Source organism: Elephantulus edwardii, unplaced genomic scaffold (genome assembly GCF_000299155.1).
Source record: "Elephantulus edwardii isolate Elephantulus edwardi_28Jun2011 unplaced genomic scaffold, EleEdw1.0 scaffold00182, whole genome shotgun sequence".
Classification (NCBI taxonomy): Eukaryota; Metazoa; Chordata; class Mammalia; order Macroscelidea; family Macroscelididae; genus Elephantulus; species Elephantulus edwardii.
In genome coordinates, this window is record NW_006399932.1 from 2262423 (window position 1) to 2279677 (window position 17255).

The following is a 17255-nucleotide window of genomic DNA, read 5'->3' on the forward strand; positions in this document are numbered from 1 at the left end:
AGCTTCTTACCAATAGGCTACCAGAGCTTGAGCTTCCTCATATATATGTCAGATAGATATGTTGGGGGGTGTGTGTGTGTGTGTGTGTGTGTGTGTGTGTGTATATAGAGAGAGACAGAGAGAGAGCGCGTGCAATCAAGCACACACTAAGTATATATAATATAGGGATCCCAGAACACCTGATTGTGCTTATGTGAAACCTAAAACTGGTATTTAGTCCAGAAGGCAGTCATAAGAACATACTAAGGAAACACTGCATGGTTCAAAATCAGAAAAGGAGTGCATCAGGGATGTGTACTGTCTCCATACCTGTTCAATCTGTATGCGGAACAGATTGTTCAAGAGGCTGGTCTTTATGAGGAGGAATGTGGCACCAGAATTGGAGGAAGACTCATTAACAACTTGCATTATAGAGATGACACAACCTAGCTCACTGAAACTCAGGAGAACCTAAAGTGCTACATGCTGCAAGAGGTCAAGGACTGCAGTCTTCAATATGGATTGAAGCACAACATCAAGAAAACAAAGATTCTCACCACTGAGCCAACTGGCAGCACCAAGATAGATGGAGAAGAGATTGAGATTGTTAACAATTTCCACTTGCTCGGGTCCACAATTAACACTCTTGGAACCAGTAGCCAGGAAATCAAAAGACAAATTGCATTAGGAAAGTCTGCTGTCAGGAACATCTCCAGAGTGCTGAAATGCAAAGATAACAAAGATAACTTAGGTGCACCTGATCCAGACCATGATCTTCACAATTATTTTCTATGCATCATAGAACTTGACTCTGAATAAAGATGACAGAAGAATTGATGCCTTTGAGTTGTGGTTCTGGAGAAGAGTTACTGAACATACTATGGACTGCCAAGAGAACAAACAGGTCCATCCTGGAGATGGTAAAACAAAGTTCCTCTCTGGAGGCAAAGATTTTGAAGCTCTAGCTCACATAATTCGAATGTGCTTCCAGGAAGGAATCTGTTCCTTGCAAAGAACATCATGCTTGGAAGGGTAGAGAGGCAACAAAGAAGAGGAAGACCCTGGATAAGATGGATTGGCACAGTGATTGGTGTAATGAGGGCACATGTGTTAGAGATAGTGATATTGGCTCAGGATAGGACAAGGTTCAGAGCTATTGTACATAGGGTGGCTGTGAGTCACAGGCGACTCAATGGCACATAACAACAACAACATATATAAAGAGCAGTGACGTAGTCTGTAGGGAGTTGCACTGCTAACCCAAAGGTCAAACCTTCCTGGTGGTTTGAATCCTTCAGCAGCTCCTCGGGGGAAAGATGTGCTATCTCCTTCTATGTAATTTACAGACACAGAAGGACAGTTATGAGTCCATCCCAGCATGAGAGCAATGAAAGAGATATAGAATATATTCATGTTACTGTTGTTACACAACACTTAGAACCTCCTCATTGGGGAGAGTGAATTGAATGAGGAGAAACCACCCATCTTCCTCCAGCAGAGCAGCTGGTGGATTTGAACCTCCTGCTTTTGGGTTGGCAGCACAACTCCTTATCACTAAGCTCCCTAAAGTCTACATATACACATTGTATATACTTGTATTTATATAGAGAGATATATTTCATTATAATTATAAAGTGCATTGCCTTAAGCAGGGAAATTTGTCTCTATTAAATAAAACTATAGGCTGTTGTTAAATACATAAAACAATAAAACTTATAATTATTCAAACACTTGCCACTTTTATAATACTGAAAGAGAACCATGACACTATTTCTGAGTGCACGCGCGCGCGTGTGTGTGTGTGTCTGTGAGAGAGAGAGTGAGTGTGTGTGTGTGTTTGAACACCATCATATCAGATCTGACTGGTACAGGAGGAGATTGCCCCACCTTCTCCAGCAGAGCATCTAGTAGATTCAAACTGCCTGCCTTCGGGATTGCAGCACAGCTTATAAGAGCTCCCTTACAATGATGCTATTTCAACTTTGAAACATACTTTATCACTTTCATCCAAACTTAACACATACGTCCTTTCCTGTTCTATTAATAATGACATTTTAAGGGGAAGAGAGAGTTCAAATAGGTCAATTTGAATGAAAAAAATTTATTTCCCTGTCAAGTCCTGGAAGTTCTCTTATATTAAATTATCTATATTAAATGCAATTTTCTACTAACTTAAATTTTACCATTATAAAGATACTACAATGAAAAAATTACAGCCAAGCGATGTAATAAATATTATTTTATAGAAATTTAGAATGTCCTGGCAGAGTCAAACAGAGAGAGCTCTTTCCAGCGGCCACACCCTGGATGGCCCGGCACAGTCTTTAATAATTAGAGTATGTGGAGGGAGAGAGGAAAGCCTGAAAACCAGTAAGGAGAAAGAAGATTTTATAAGCTAACCCTCTTACTACACAGGAGGAGAAGAGTCAAAGTTCATAATGTGGATTTAAGTTCATACCTAGGTTAAAACTATTTTGGAATAGTTTCCTAAACAACAATGACTTCCAAGCTTGTTTTGAGTGATTGATAATAATCATTGAGTTCTGGAAAGTTGTGACTTTGGACCCAAGGCAGTCTGCATTAAACGTCTGCTGTGAACTATGCTGCTTAACAATCCTGTGCTAACCTTTCCTGACTAAACTAGTTCAGTCCTCCCTAAGTCATCCAGTGAACCTAGCCTTCATTCATTATAATCCATACTCCCTTACAGATTAGCACAACTACCTCCTAAAACCTGACATGGCCAATCTTGACCTTATACCTGGCCTTTCATAACTCAGAATCTCTGCCGCTTCTGTCCTTCTTCACTGATGAACTCTTATTTGCTAAGACTCAACAAAGTAGGCCTTCCTCCATTAAGACATGTTTCTTTCTTCACTTAGGCAGGTGCTCATCCAACCTTTGGGCTCTAAAGACATTTCATAAACTCACATACTAGACTGCACACACAGCCCCAGTCATCATCTCTTTCACTGATATTCACATAAACAAACAATGATAACCTCTAAGCTTTGGATTCCCAGTGCCTCCTATGTACCAAGTAATTGTCCAGTAAATGTTTACTGAATAAAAGAAAAACAGTGAATGAATGAGTGAGTGAATTAATGCCTTTAACAGAAGTCTGTACATCAAAGACTTAAGAAGTTTGATGAATGAGACATGACAATCAAAGGAAGAGGAAGGAGATAAAAGAATAGATGCTATTTCATAAAGTGGTAAAATATGTACTGTATATCTATTTTTTCACTTAAGGCCCCAAACGGCTATGAATAATAAATATAGACAATATTTATGAGTATAAAAGGTAAGTGCATTATTTACCCTGGAGGCTGAAACTACTCTTTGTAAGCCATTACTATTATGATGGGTCAATATGTTTTTTGGCACACACAATAAGGTAGAAAATGTGGACTATGTATCTGTCAAATAGTAACAAAGTACGGTTTAACCGAGTAAGTGGTATCAACTCCTTCAATGCCTCTCTAATCCATTTATCTACAGCCTACTTATTTGGAGGATTAGAGTTCTCATATATCTAAATAGCTCTTGCCAAAGTTTGGGTAAATGGTTCACATATACAATTAACAAGGCTGTCAGAAATCAGCTCTCTCATTTCAAAAACAGAAAATATAAATTTTATGTCACATTTTTCTGGACAGAAAAAGATACAAAAAGTCAGGATCATGTCAAACAAGCAGTTAAAAATTATCTAGAAAAAAACTTTTTTTTTTAAATCTCTGAAACAAATAGGGCTGGCCTTAAATTCCAAAGAAATTAGCCAAAAGGGGCGGGGGGGGGGGGGGAAGCAGCTCTGACATCTCTCTGGAAAACAGGAGGCTTCATAGTAAAAGATAAGGAGGAGTTACTAGATCTTCAAATGGCAACAGAAAAAGCAATGTGAGAAGTATCATTTTGAAAGAGTGTGTGTGCTGGGGAGATGTTGTATGGAACATAAACTAGTTAAAATACATATTATAAGCAATGCTTTCTTCAAGAGATCACATCAAATAATAATAAAAATGATAATATCATGATAAGCTCAAGAAACTAACTAGAATTTCCTTACTTTACTGAATATTACCCTTTGAAACACACATAAGGACCTCTGAGTTGTGGGGTAACTCTGGGTGACTTCTGACCTAACAGTTGCTATATGCCACCTAGGACTAGGAGAGGAGGCACTACATCAGCACTGATTCTTAGGGAAATTGGAACCAAGAAGCCTCAGTGACAAGCATTTGAAACCTCCCATTCCTAGTTTTGTGATCTAGCAACACACAAAAGAAATTTTTTTAAAAAAAGGTTATATGTTTGTGTGTGTGTGTGTGTGTGTGTGTGTGTGTGTGTGTGTGCGTGTCAACTAAGATTTTTCTCTAAATTCATTCTATTAAGCAAAATTATGTTTCTATAATAGAAACACCTTAATTACATGTTTATGATTTGTGGTAATCATAACTGAACTTAAAATATAAAGATTTTTCACAAAATCAACTACTTATCTTTAGCAGAAAGAAGAATCCTGCCTGTTTCTAGTCTTTAACAGTTTACACTTCACTGATACCATTATTACATTTCAGTACACTATAAATTAATAACAGGATGTAAACTAGCCATTAGATTAATTTTTAATTTGTTTGTCCCATTATCTAAAAAGTTAGACCAATTTCTTGCATTATGTAAGTATATTAAATTTATCTTAGATACAATAATCTTATCTGAATATTTTCATAATGCAATGGGAAAAAACCAAAAACTATAAACACTGCCAAATGAAACATAAATTCCAAGTAACACAAATAAGTAGCAATTTCATAGGAAATCTTATATTCAGTGATATCGGGTTTTTCTTTGTCTTTTTTTTTATGTTCTTAAAATGCCCTTTCTGGAAACAAGTGTTACATATTTCTACACTATTCATAATTCGACACAATATATAATTTTAACTGACTTTTATGGTTTTATACTAATTTATTTACAAAATTTGAGTACATTGTTTTCGAGAAAAGATTCTTTCTATTTCCTTCCCCCCAGCCATCAAACTGTACAACCCATGATTAATCCCTCCTCCCCCTGCCCATCCTCATCCCTCCCCCACCCTCCTTGGATCCTTATACTCATTCTACAATAATGGATTTACCTGACTTTTAAAATGCAAACAGAAGGTCTTACTTTAAAAATTTAATACTTTAAGGTTTTATTTGCCCAAATACTATTTTAAAATTATGTAAACTATGAATAACAGACTTATTAAGAAGAAAATGAAGTTAACAAGATGTACTTTCCTGTTTCTAAAATTAATAAAATGACAATAGTGATTAAGAACAGGAACTCTAAACAGACTGCCAGGGTTCAAATCCCAGATCTGCCATTTACTTGTTCTGTGACACTGAACAAGTTACTTAACCTCTGTCCTCACTTGTCCTAACTGTAAGATATATGGATGTAGTAATGTGGTACTTAATTAAATAGGATTGTTATAAGCTTTAAACTCAAACTCACAGCCATTGAGTCAATCATAGCTGACCCTCCAACAGGTTTTGAAGTCGATAAATCTCACAGGAGTTTATGCTTTTTCCTGCACAGCAGCGAGTGGATTCAAATGACAAGAAGGCAAGGCAGAACAAATCCCTACAAACTAGGCCACCAGAGCTCCTTTATGGTCAGTAATATGAGTTAATATAACTACAGTTAATTATGTTATATTAAATCATGTAACTATAGGGCTTATAGCACTATGCAGCACATAGGGATATTGAAGGGAAAAAAATCTTCTTACTTCAAAACTCATACAAACTCTATAGTCTTAACTGTTCCAGAAACTGTAATTCTAATCTGAATGATAAATATTTCCTAAGGAGAAAGGTCACACAGACAAAAGTTATCTCATTCTCTTCCTTAACGCAATAAAATTTTACTCTTACAAGTTAATAAAATAGTAACTTTTTAGAGTATTTTTAAATTCAGAGAATTTGTCAACATATGAGACCGAACTATAAATTAATCTTAGATTCATTTTTTAAAAATTTCATTTGTTCTTAAGTCATTGTCTTCAGTTGACAGAATATGTTCTGTACCAAAAAAAGAGATAAAAAGGGGGGGGAGAGGGAACTCCAAACCACCCACAAGCAAAAGAATTATATATAATTAAATACCCAAACTACCTTTATCACTTCCATAATAATAGAACACTGTTTTACTGAGTGCACACCATCGTTTCTGCCATTCAAATCCCAGGAAACTATGATCTACAATAACGGGAGAAAAATCAGGTTAGATAATACATAATGCATATATAAATGTAATGCACTTCCTGACATATAATAGAAACCATTCCTAATGTTCTTTTTTGCTCTAAAATTCTAATAGTAGTTAATTTCTATCTTTTATTCCAAGAGAATAAAACAAAGCAAGCATGGGGCTGTCACACTTAGGAAATCAAATGGCAGAATTAACAAACTTTGCTGACAGAGATAGTCAAAACAGGCACCTGACTGGACAGCCTTGAGATAACTGATTCTCTGGATCTCATTTTTTCATCTGTTATGAAAGGGAGGGGGAGGAGCTGACCTCGATTATTTCTATTATCTCTTTTGGCTTTAAAATCCAGCTAAGAAAGCTAAGAAAAGAGAATGGAATGTAAATAGAAAGACCCAAAGGACTGCTAAGAGATAAACAGAACAGTAATGAAGAGACTCTGCTTTACATTTCCTGTTATCACAGCGCCACCTCCATATTTCATTTCCATTGTATATTAGTGGTGAAAGAGTGAGACCATATGGTCAACTCCCAATTATCACAGCCAATGGAGAGGAACACCGAAATGAATAATAGAAAATGGCAGACAATATGCCAGGTTTGATCTGAACCATAGCAGACACGGTGCATGCCAGGTCAGGTGCAGGGTAACCTGCTGTTCAGCTGGGTGGGAGAATGGTGAGAAATCCCATCCCCGAAACATAGTCATGGCCCACAGCCTTCCTACAGGAAGCAGCTTCTGAACCACTTATAAATAACCAGGGCTGACAACGAAAAACCCGACCAAATGTTTGGTTATTAAAGCTAAAAGCTGTATATTGTGGTTTGAATAATGTCACTCAGATTTTCTTCGTTTTAAAACCCTTCACAAGCACCTAAAGAGAATGCCAACTCCACATGCATGTTGCAAACATTATTTGGGGTTTTTTTTTTCTCTAAAGGGAAACTATTGTCAGATTTCTTATCAAAATCACAATCTTGTTTACCTTTTCTGCGTTTTTCAAGGTAGCCAGCCTTTAAAACAAAAGGAAGATCCTGGGCTGCAATTGGTGGAAACTGGTTTCCTATGAGAAGCAGAGGAAAAATGAAAAAGGTAGTGTTAGAAAAATTAAATGCTAGATTTCATTAGATTCAATGTACTTTTAATTACCCAAACTGCTTAAATGCAAATCTATTAACCTTGTTTCATTCTGTCGACCACCACCTCTCCTCCTTCTCCTCATGCAAAAAAAAAAGTGTTCTTTACTCCCCTATATTAATACGTTAGTCTCTGAAAATACACTAATACTATGTAGCCGAGTGATCTCTAAAGAGAGATAGTGTTTGATTTGTATTTTACAAGGGAAGGACCTAGAAACTATAATGAACGCATTAAACCTCTAAAAGAAACATTAGGAATTTCAAATCACTAAAGATTCTTCACACATATGGGATTAACAGTTTGAAGAATTTGAATGCATACTGACTTTTACCTACACCTATCTATTCCTGCTGAGTAGAAAAATTTCCCCCCCCAAACCAAAACATTCTCTCTGTTTGCACTCACAGAAAAACCTGTAGACATTCAAATAAGTGGGTATGCTTTAGCTATTCTTAGGGCATTTAATAATCTAAAATTAGATACACAGACCAGGTAGAACCATCATAAAATAAAAGACTACATACAAAAATTAAAGGATAAAGTGAAAGTTAAATCCACTAGAAATTACACATTCATGGCCACAGATAATTTTTAAATGAATATTTTCACAGTCAATATTTCTTTACACATCATTAGAAATAAAATCGTTATCTTCAGCATATGACTGGAACTCTTAACAAATCAGAACGCCTAATCAAATGAAAGCTGTTGTAGAATACAACAGGAAAAGTATTTTGTTAAGAAACTTATTGTACACAGAAACAGAATTACCAGCTGCTTTTGCTTGCTGGTTTTTGGAGGATCATGAGGATCACAGCGGTTATGAAATCAGAGATACTGTTACCTGAGAAAATAAAGCTTAAAACTTAAGTGCTTATAAGCACCCATTTTCCTGGTGGATCAATTTCACTTGGTAAACACAAAGTTACATTATTAAACTATATTTTAAAGATAGCACTAATTTTGGACTTTACATAAAATTCTAAAGAAAATCCTTATGGGTAAAAGAATAGCTTGTTCAGTAGACCACTTGTTTCCATAATATATTGGATTTATACAAAGGTTTATTATTTCTGACAATAATTTACACTTAGAAAATAATGATACTTAAGTTCAATTTTAGTATGATGTAGAATATATATTAGAGAGAGTTCTCGTGGCGTTGTTTGTAGGGAGCAGTGTTAACCCTGAACAGTCTGAATCCACCAGCAGCTCTGTGGGAAAAGATGGGCAATCTCCTCTCACGTGACTTACAGCCTCTGAAAAACCCACTGCAGGATCAGCTGAGTCCATTTCGACTCAAAGGCAGTGAGCAGAGAGTTATCACATGTAATACCCTGGAATAATTTTCATGTATCAGTTCTCCATTGTTGTTGTTGTGGCTACGTGCCTTATAAGTGTAAAGGAATTCACACTTTTAGCAGGTGTTTGTTCTGAAAGTTGTTATTGCAGTGTGTTATTAGCATTTTCTTGTATATGAAAGAATGACCTTGGCAAATTTTAATCACTATTTCAAACTAATAGTATTAATACTACTGATACAAATAATATTTCTTTAGAAGTTATTTCATAGTGCATCATGTATTCTGCAAAATGCCACACATTTCCAATAGTTCAAATCTACCAATGGTTCCTCAAGAAAAAGATGGATAGTCATTTCCCATTAAGATTTACAGCCTCAGAAACTTGACAAAGGGGTGCTATGAGACAGAGCTGACTTAATAGCAGTGAGAAGAGCAAGGAGTTATTATTCTTAAGTGCTTGCCCATGATAATTCTCCACAGTGTAATCTTGTAATGCCTATATGAAAAGTCTTAAAGTGAAGCTTAATAAAATTTAGTAACCTGTATAACTCAATAGAATTTTTCTATAACCTGAGAAGAAAGTATATATAACATTCTAGCCTTCCACTTCAGAATGGGATAACTGTTAGTAGCCACATGTGATACTGAGCAGAGACAAATACATTCATGTCACTTACAATGTGAACAAAATAATGTGCTCAAAAGTCTGTCTTTTCCACTAGATGTTCACTAAAGAGATCATGAATTGAAGTGTGCATCAAAATCACCGAGTACTTCCTTAAAATGTTATCTACATTACTGAGGAATGGTACACATGTTTATACATACACAGAAGATACAAGCTATACAAATTTAATACTTGTTCGTAGGATTTATATATACACATTATATATCCATCTCAGTGGGAGAAGGATGGGCAATCTCCCCCCATGTGATTAAACTGCCTCTGAAAACCCACTGGAGGGTCAGCTATGGGTCAGTTTTTACTCAATGGTGCATTACAACACAAGAAGATATGTAGAGAGAGACAGAGAGTTGGAGATAGATTTGTTGTTGTTGTTTGCCTTCGAGTCAAGCATGACTCACAGCGACCCTAAGAACAAAAGGCTTGAAGCCCTTCTACAACTATCAACACTTACCAAAGTTCATAAGATTTCTGGAGGCATGGTATTTAGGAAGTGAATGCCACTCCTATGGATATGTATAGATAGACATATATAGAGATAGAGATGATAGAGGTAACTATATTCATTTAATACTTTTGTTGTTTTTGTTGCTATGTACATGCATAAAGATGGCTCTAAGATGTTTAATACAAAATCAGAAGACCACCAGTAACAGAAAAAATACAATTTTTCTGCAATCATGTAACATTAAAAACACAAGGGAAATATGAGACACATAAATGATTATGAAGATGATAATATCTATTTATAGACTAACTTTTGAGACATTAAAATAATTCATAAACAAATAACATTTTTCATCATAGTCTTGAGAAAGATAACATCATCATAAACAATTTCAAGTATTAAGCAGCCATCTGTTCTTTCATTCAATATTTACTGAGTATTGGACCAATAACAGGCATGCAATAGGACTAGCTATGCAATGTTACAGTCCCTGCCTTCAAGATGCTTATAATTAGGTGGGGTTCTCCACTAGGAATAATATGTAACAAGAAACTAGATAGTAGAGCTGTACTTCAGATGATCGAAACTGAAGAGGAAAGAGGTTATCTTTCTACTCATTTCCCACCTGAATACTGATTTTCATGGTTAATAACACTTAGATTCAGTTATAAACTTTGTAGCAAGCAATAGGAATAAAGAAATACAATAAGAAGGGAAAGAAAAAGTGAACATATAGGATTAAAAAAATGCCTATATTTTAGTCATGAGATTTTAGCTGATTTTTTTCAAAGATTCATAAAGTAAAATATCAAAAGCCAAATACTAGTTTTTAAAACCATTGAGGGATATCCCGTGGCCTAACCTGGAGGGCAGTGTGCTGTCAAAGGCCAAGTGTATCTGGTGGTTCAAATCCACCAGTTGTTCCACACAAAAGAAAGATGAAAACCTACTGGAAGGTTAGTTATGAGTCAGTTCTGACTTGATGGCAATGGATTTGAGGGGTTTTTATATTTACTATGAGTTAGACATCATAAAATAATCCATTAAGGTGTTGAGTATGTGGATTATCTCACTCCAAAATTCACAAAATTGGCATGGCCTACTCTCCATGGTCTCCTTTTGTCCCAAATAAGAGCTTTTACAACCAGGAAAATGTCACCACTATAACGTCATTCTCTGATTCAAGTTATAAATAACAAAAAATAAAATTTTAAAAAAGAATTTCAAGCCATGTTACACAAAGGAAAATATTGGCTAATGATATGCAATACTATGTTGTTGTTGTTATGTGCTACTGAGTTGCTTGTGACTCACAGCGACCCTATGTACAACAGCTCTGAACTCTGCTCTATCTTGAGCCAACGTTACTGTCTCCGACACACCTATTCCCATCACCCCACTCACTGAGTCAATCCACTTCATTGAGGGTCTTACTCTCCTGTGCTATCCCTCCACCCTCCCAAGCATGATTTCCTTCTCCAAGGACTGGCCCCTCCTTGCCACATGTCCAGAGTATGTCAGATGGAGCTTCAGAATACTTGCCTCCAAGGAGCAGCCCCTGGTTTCACCTTCTCTTAGATGAGCCTGTTTGTTCTCCTAGAGGTCCATGGTATTGTCAATACTCTTCTCTAGCACCACAGCTCAAAGACATCAATTCTCCTTCTATTATCCCTCATCACTGTCCAGCTTTCTGATGCATAGCAAGTAATTGTGAAGATCATGACTTGGGTCAGATGCACCTTAGTCTCCAGACCGACACTGTTACTCTTCAGTACTCTGGAGAGGTCCCTGACAGCTGACTTTCCCCATGCAATTTGCCATTTTATTTCCTGGCTGCTGGTACCAGGAGTTCTGATTGTGGAACAAAAACAAACAAACAAAGTGAAGCTGTTTACAATCTCAGTCTCTTCATTGTCTATCATGATGCTGCCAAAAGGCATAGTTGTTTTTGTTGTGTACCACAGAGTTGGAACCAACCAACAGCTGACCAGCCCAAGCAGGTTTTCAGAGGCAGTTAACCATATAAGAGGAGACTGCCCATCCTTCTCCCACAGAGCAGCTGGTGGCCTCGAACTGTGCCTTTGATATTGCAGCACAGCTTCTTGCCACTAGGCTACCAGAGCTCCGTAGGTATACATATAGCAATGGTAATTAACTATATAAAGTATATGAACGACTGTATAAAACACAAAAGTATATGTCTGAGACATGACACATACAAATGATTATATTAAACCAACAAAAAAAAATAAATAAAAAGATACAGTCCAGTGGGAAAACACGTTTTTTAAATAAAAAAGCCTGGAAATTCAAAGAATAAATAAAAAGGCCAATAGATATGAGAAGAGATGCATATTTACTGATTTTTCCCCTCTCTCTCCTTGGTATGTTCACACTTACTAGAATGTGTTATCTGGTTTGTGACCACAACTGTTTTGTCCACTCTTGTATTCTCAGTCCCTCAATCAACATCTGGAAATTGAGGTCACAGAAAGACTCCCCTACAAAAAAAGTCCTGGACCACATGGCTCCACAGGTGAATTCCACCAATCATTCAGAGAAGATTTATCACCCATTCTACTTAAGTTGTTTCAAAAATATAGAAAAAGAAGAAACACTCCCAGAGACATTCTATGAAGCAAGCATAACCCCAGTAGCAAAACCAGGCAAAGATTATAAAAAAAGAAAATTACAGACCAATATCTATTATTACCATAGATACAAAAATCCTAGTCAACAAAATCCAAAAGCACAGGAAAAAAAAAATTCATCATGACAAAGTGGGATTCATAAGTGGTATACAACGATGATTCAACTTAAGAAAAATAATCCACCACATTTAACAAAGCAAATAGCAAGAACCATATGATAACTAGCAATTGATGCAGAAAAGGCATCTGACAAAAATCCAACACGAGTTCCTGATTAAGACGCTGAGCAAAATTGGAATAGAAGGGAATTTCCTCAACATAATGAAAAGTATATATGCAAAACCCAGAGCTAGTATTATTATCAATGAAGAAAGACTAGAAGCATTTCATGTGCGAACAGGAACCAGACAAGGATGTCCACTGTGGCCACTTTTATCCCATATTGTTCTGAAAGCACTTGCCAGGGCAATACCACAAGAGAAGGAAATAAAAGGCATCCAGATCAAACTATCACTATATGCAGATGATATGATAATGTACTCAAGAAAACCCAAAGTCTCAACCAAAAAACTGTTAGAGCTAGTAGATCAATTTAGTAGAGTGGCAGGATACAAGCTCAATATCCAAAAATCAATGGGATTTCTCTACAGTAACAAAGAGAACTCAGAGAAGGAAACTAAGAAATAAATACCATTTACTATAGCCAACCACAATTTGAAATATTTGAAAGTTAATCTAACTTAGAGACACAAAAGACCTATACATTTTTGCGAGACAAAATAAAAAATCTAAATAAATGTAAAAATGTTCTCTGTTCATAGATAGGAAAACTCAATATTGTGAAAATGTCAATCCTACCAAAAGCAATCTACATGTTCTACACAATCCCAAAGTTGTTGATTGCCTTCGAGTCAAGCACAGACTCATGGTGACCCTATGAACAAAACGCCTGAAGCCACTCTACAACTGTCAACATTTATCAAAGTTCAGAGTTTCTGGAAGCATGCTGTTTAGGGAGTGGATGCTACTCCTGCTTCCAAACCTGTCATAGTATGTTATCGCTGTTATGTGTTGTTGAGTCACCTACAATGCATGGTGACCCTATGTACCGCAGTTCTACATACCAAATTCATTTTTCAAGCAGGTCAAAAGGAAAATTGTTACACTTATTTGGAGGGGAAAGAGACCCTGAATAAGCAAAGTATTTCTGAAAACCAAAAGTGAAGCGGGAGACATATCACTCCCTGATATCAAAACCTACTACACAGAAGTAGTAACCAAAACAGCATGTTACTGGTACAATGACAGGCACACAGACCAATGGAACAGAACTGAGAACCCAGAAATGGACCCATCTATCCACAGTCAACTGATATTAGACAAGGAAATAAAGCCTAACAACAAGAAAATAAATGGGAAAATGATAACCTCGTCAACAAATGGTGTTGGCAAAACTCGACTGCTAACTGCAGAAAGCTGAAACAGGATCCATATCTCACACCATACACAAAAATCAATTCAAGGTGGATCAGAGACCTGGAAATAAAGCCCCAAACCATGAAGTTCATAAGGGACAATCTGGGATTGAGCTTAGAAGCCCTAGTATATGGTATAAAGAGGCTGGCAAATACAGCCAGAAATGCATAATCTGAAGAGACTAAAATTGATGAATAGACCTCCTAAAGATTAAATCTCTGTGATCATCAAAAACTTTTTCCAACAGGGTGAAAAAAAACCCTTCTGACTGGAAACGTTTGTTTGGCAATACCACCTCAGACAAAGGTCTCATAATGAAAGTTTACAGAATACTTCTGGGCCTCCAGAAAAAAAAAGACTGACAAGCCAATTATAAAATGGGCAAAAGACTTTTCAGGAGAGGACATTAGGATGGCCAACAGGTACATGAAGAAATGCTCTAAGTCACTGGCAATAAAAGAGATGCAAATCAAAACCACAATGAGATACCAACTTACCCCAGTAGCAGTGGCAAAGTTTAGCAGGGTGGTAAGTAATAACTGTGAGAGAGGATGTGGCAAGAAAGGAACTCTTGTACACTGTAGGTGGAATTGTAAAATGGTACAATCGCTCTGGAAGACAGTCTGGCATTTCCTCAAAAAGAACACAGAAATGCTGTAATACCCAGCTATTCCACTGCTTGGAATATACCCTATGAAAATGAGAACTGAGGCACAAACAGAGATTTGTAAATCAATGTTTATAGCAGCGCTATTTACCATAGCAAGAACATGGAAAGAGCCCAAGTGCCCAACCACAATGAAATGGATTGAGAAATTAAGGTACATTTACACAATCGAATACAATGCAACATGCAGGAAAAATTATTTTATAAAATACTACTTAACTTGGGAGGGACTAGAGAGCCTAATTCTAAGTGAACTAACTCAGTCTCATAAAGAAAAATACTGTAAAAGACCATTACTGTAGAATGAGTATAAGGATCCAAGGAGGGGAGAGGGGAGCAGAGGGGTGAAGATGGGGGAGGTGTGTGTGGCTAATCATAGGGTCCCACAATTTGATGGGTGGAGAGAGGAGTGGGTTAAGAAAAGGGGGAGAGATCCAGTATAAAAAAACAATGTATATGAACTTTGTTAGTAAACCAATATAAAAGAAAAAAGAAAAAAATTTAATCATCATTGGACTATGCTCACCACTTCCTGGTCTTTTCAAGTTTATGGGAATGACTGTATGAAACACAGTGTGACTGAAGGAAAACGTGAAACATAATGTATGGAAACAAATATAAAAGGAAAAATGAAGAAAAATAAAAGGAACAAATAAAAAAGGGACTTGCAATTAATAAATCATTGAATATATAAAATTTTTTAAAAGAAACAGAATACTACAAACTGACAAAAACTATGAAAATAACATTAAACAGTAGGGAAGATATAAATGCATGCTCTCAGGCATGCTTTTGGGAGTGTATATATAACATGTTATATAGCCTCATGGACAAGAATCTGATATTATTCTTAAGGATTTAAAGGCTATGAATCTATCTTGCAAAAACCCCCCCACAAAATTTGTAGAGATTCATAATGACACTGAAATACTATTTATAATAATAAAACCTAGAAAATGTCTAGCATGAGAAACACTATGAAACCATTTTTAAATAATGTTAAATATTTATATCTATTAATATGGAAAGATATGTACTGATATCATGATGAAAAATGAGTTGTAAAATAATACGTATGCTACTGCTATGTTATTTTTAATAAGTATTCCATCTTTATTTTGGTATATGCACCTTTGAACAACTTGGGGACGGGGAATGTCTGTAAGGATACATTCAGAACTATTAACTGTTTCTACTTTTACAGTATGTTGACTTATTTGAGGGTTTGGGAGTTAGTTTTGGTTTTCTTTTTGTTGTTGTTGTTGCTGTTATGTGCCGTCGAATCGCTTGCGACTCACAGCGACCCTATGTACAACAGCCCTAAACTCTGCTTTGTCCTGTGCCAATCGCACTGTCTCTGACACTGTTAGAACCATACATTACATTCAAAATTTTACATGATACCATTGTAAGTGAAAGAGAAAAACAGATGTTCACAAGTTTTTAAGTAATTAAAAATCAAATCATTTTATATTAAAATCACAGTGCAATGATGTAGATTTAATTTAATTCATACATACGTATATTTTGGTAGAATAATATGGTGTTAAATCAATCTTCTCAATCTATATAAAGTTATTACTTGGAGCATGTTCATGTATGTGGCTATTCCTCCACACCAACACTCACAAAGTCACACTTCACTGGAAGTGCCCTGGCTTCCCTCTCCCCACTTATTTGTCCTCCCCACCATCACTGCCTGGAAACTTCCAGGCCACTCTTTAATATGCAACTCAACTTTTCTAAAAGCTTTCCTTGTTGTAAAATAATGAGAATAAAGACAATGGATTTCTTTAAAAAATATTAAATATTATATTTTTTCCTGATATAGCTCATTCCAATTTTGATCCTTTTTTCAATTGCTCTTTTTTTTTAGTTTGGTTAAAAAAATGAAACAAAGTAGTAGTTTAAAAAATTATCCAAATATGCTTATATTTTCTAAAAAGCTCAGCCTGAGTATAGAATAATAATCAAATGCTTCCAGACAAATCTTACTCTGGGAAAAAATATTAAGAGTGGTTTTGGAAACCCACATGAATTAGACACGTCCTTTGTTAGAAAACTAACATTTATGACCAATTTTTTTCCAAAATGAAATGTATCTAAGGGTTTTTTAAAAATACTACACAAATAGCACAGTAATGTAGTTTTCGCTTTATTTTAATTTAAACGTCTTCAAAGTGATTCATGTAAAAACATGCTTGAAAGTAAGCATGCCAAGATGTAACTAGTATTGTAATTCTGCCTGGGAGATGAATTTTATGGCCATACTATAAACTTCTAAAATCCTGAAGTTTTAATAGATATGCTGACACAATCTTAACCATAACAGCTCTAGCAACTGTTACTATAATAAATCTGCCAGTTTCTATAATGCCTATGACAAATCCATTAATATGAATGATGTACACTTCGCATAGCATACTACACAGCAACTTTGCGTTATGTCATCTCCATTCTGAGTAGCAAATCAGTAATCAATATTTGTAAAAGCGGCAGCTAATCCTTTGTAAAATCACTGGTTCAGTGATTGAAGAGTTTGCTCAATCCACACAGTTAATCCCTCTTCATCTATTTGAGCCCTCTATTTATCCTAGCCTCTTACAGTGCTAGCTATGGCAGATTAATACATCTCCAACATGCTAAACA

The 17255-nt window shown here is 35.9% G+C and overlaps 1 protein-coding gene across 1 annotated transcript in view; it reads right to left on the reverse strand.

Annotated features, from left to right (window-relative positions):
• Window positions 1–17255, reverse strand: part of SKAP2 (src kinase associated phosphoprotein 2) — a 210658-nt gene that overhangs the window by 85877 nt on the left and 107526 nt on the right. The window contains exons 5-6 of the mRNA XM_006896106.1: window positions 7221–7298; window positions 6141–6224 (exon numbers count right to left, since the gene is read on the reverse strand). Coding sequence (XP_006896168.1) covers window positions 6141–6224; window positions 7221–7298 — 162 coding nt within the window. The remainder of the gene's footprint in view (window positions 1–6140; window positions 6225–7220; window positions 7299–17255) is intronic.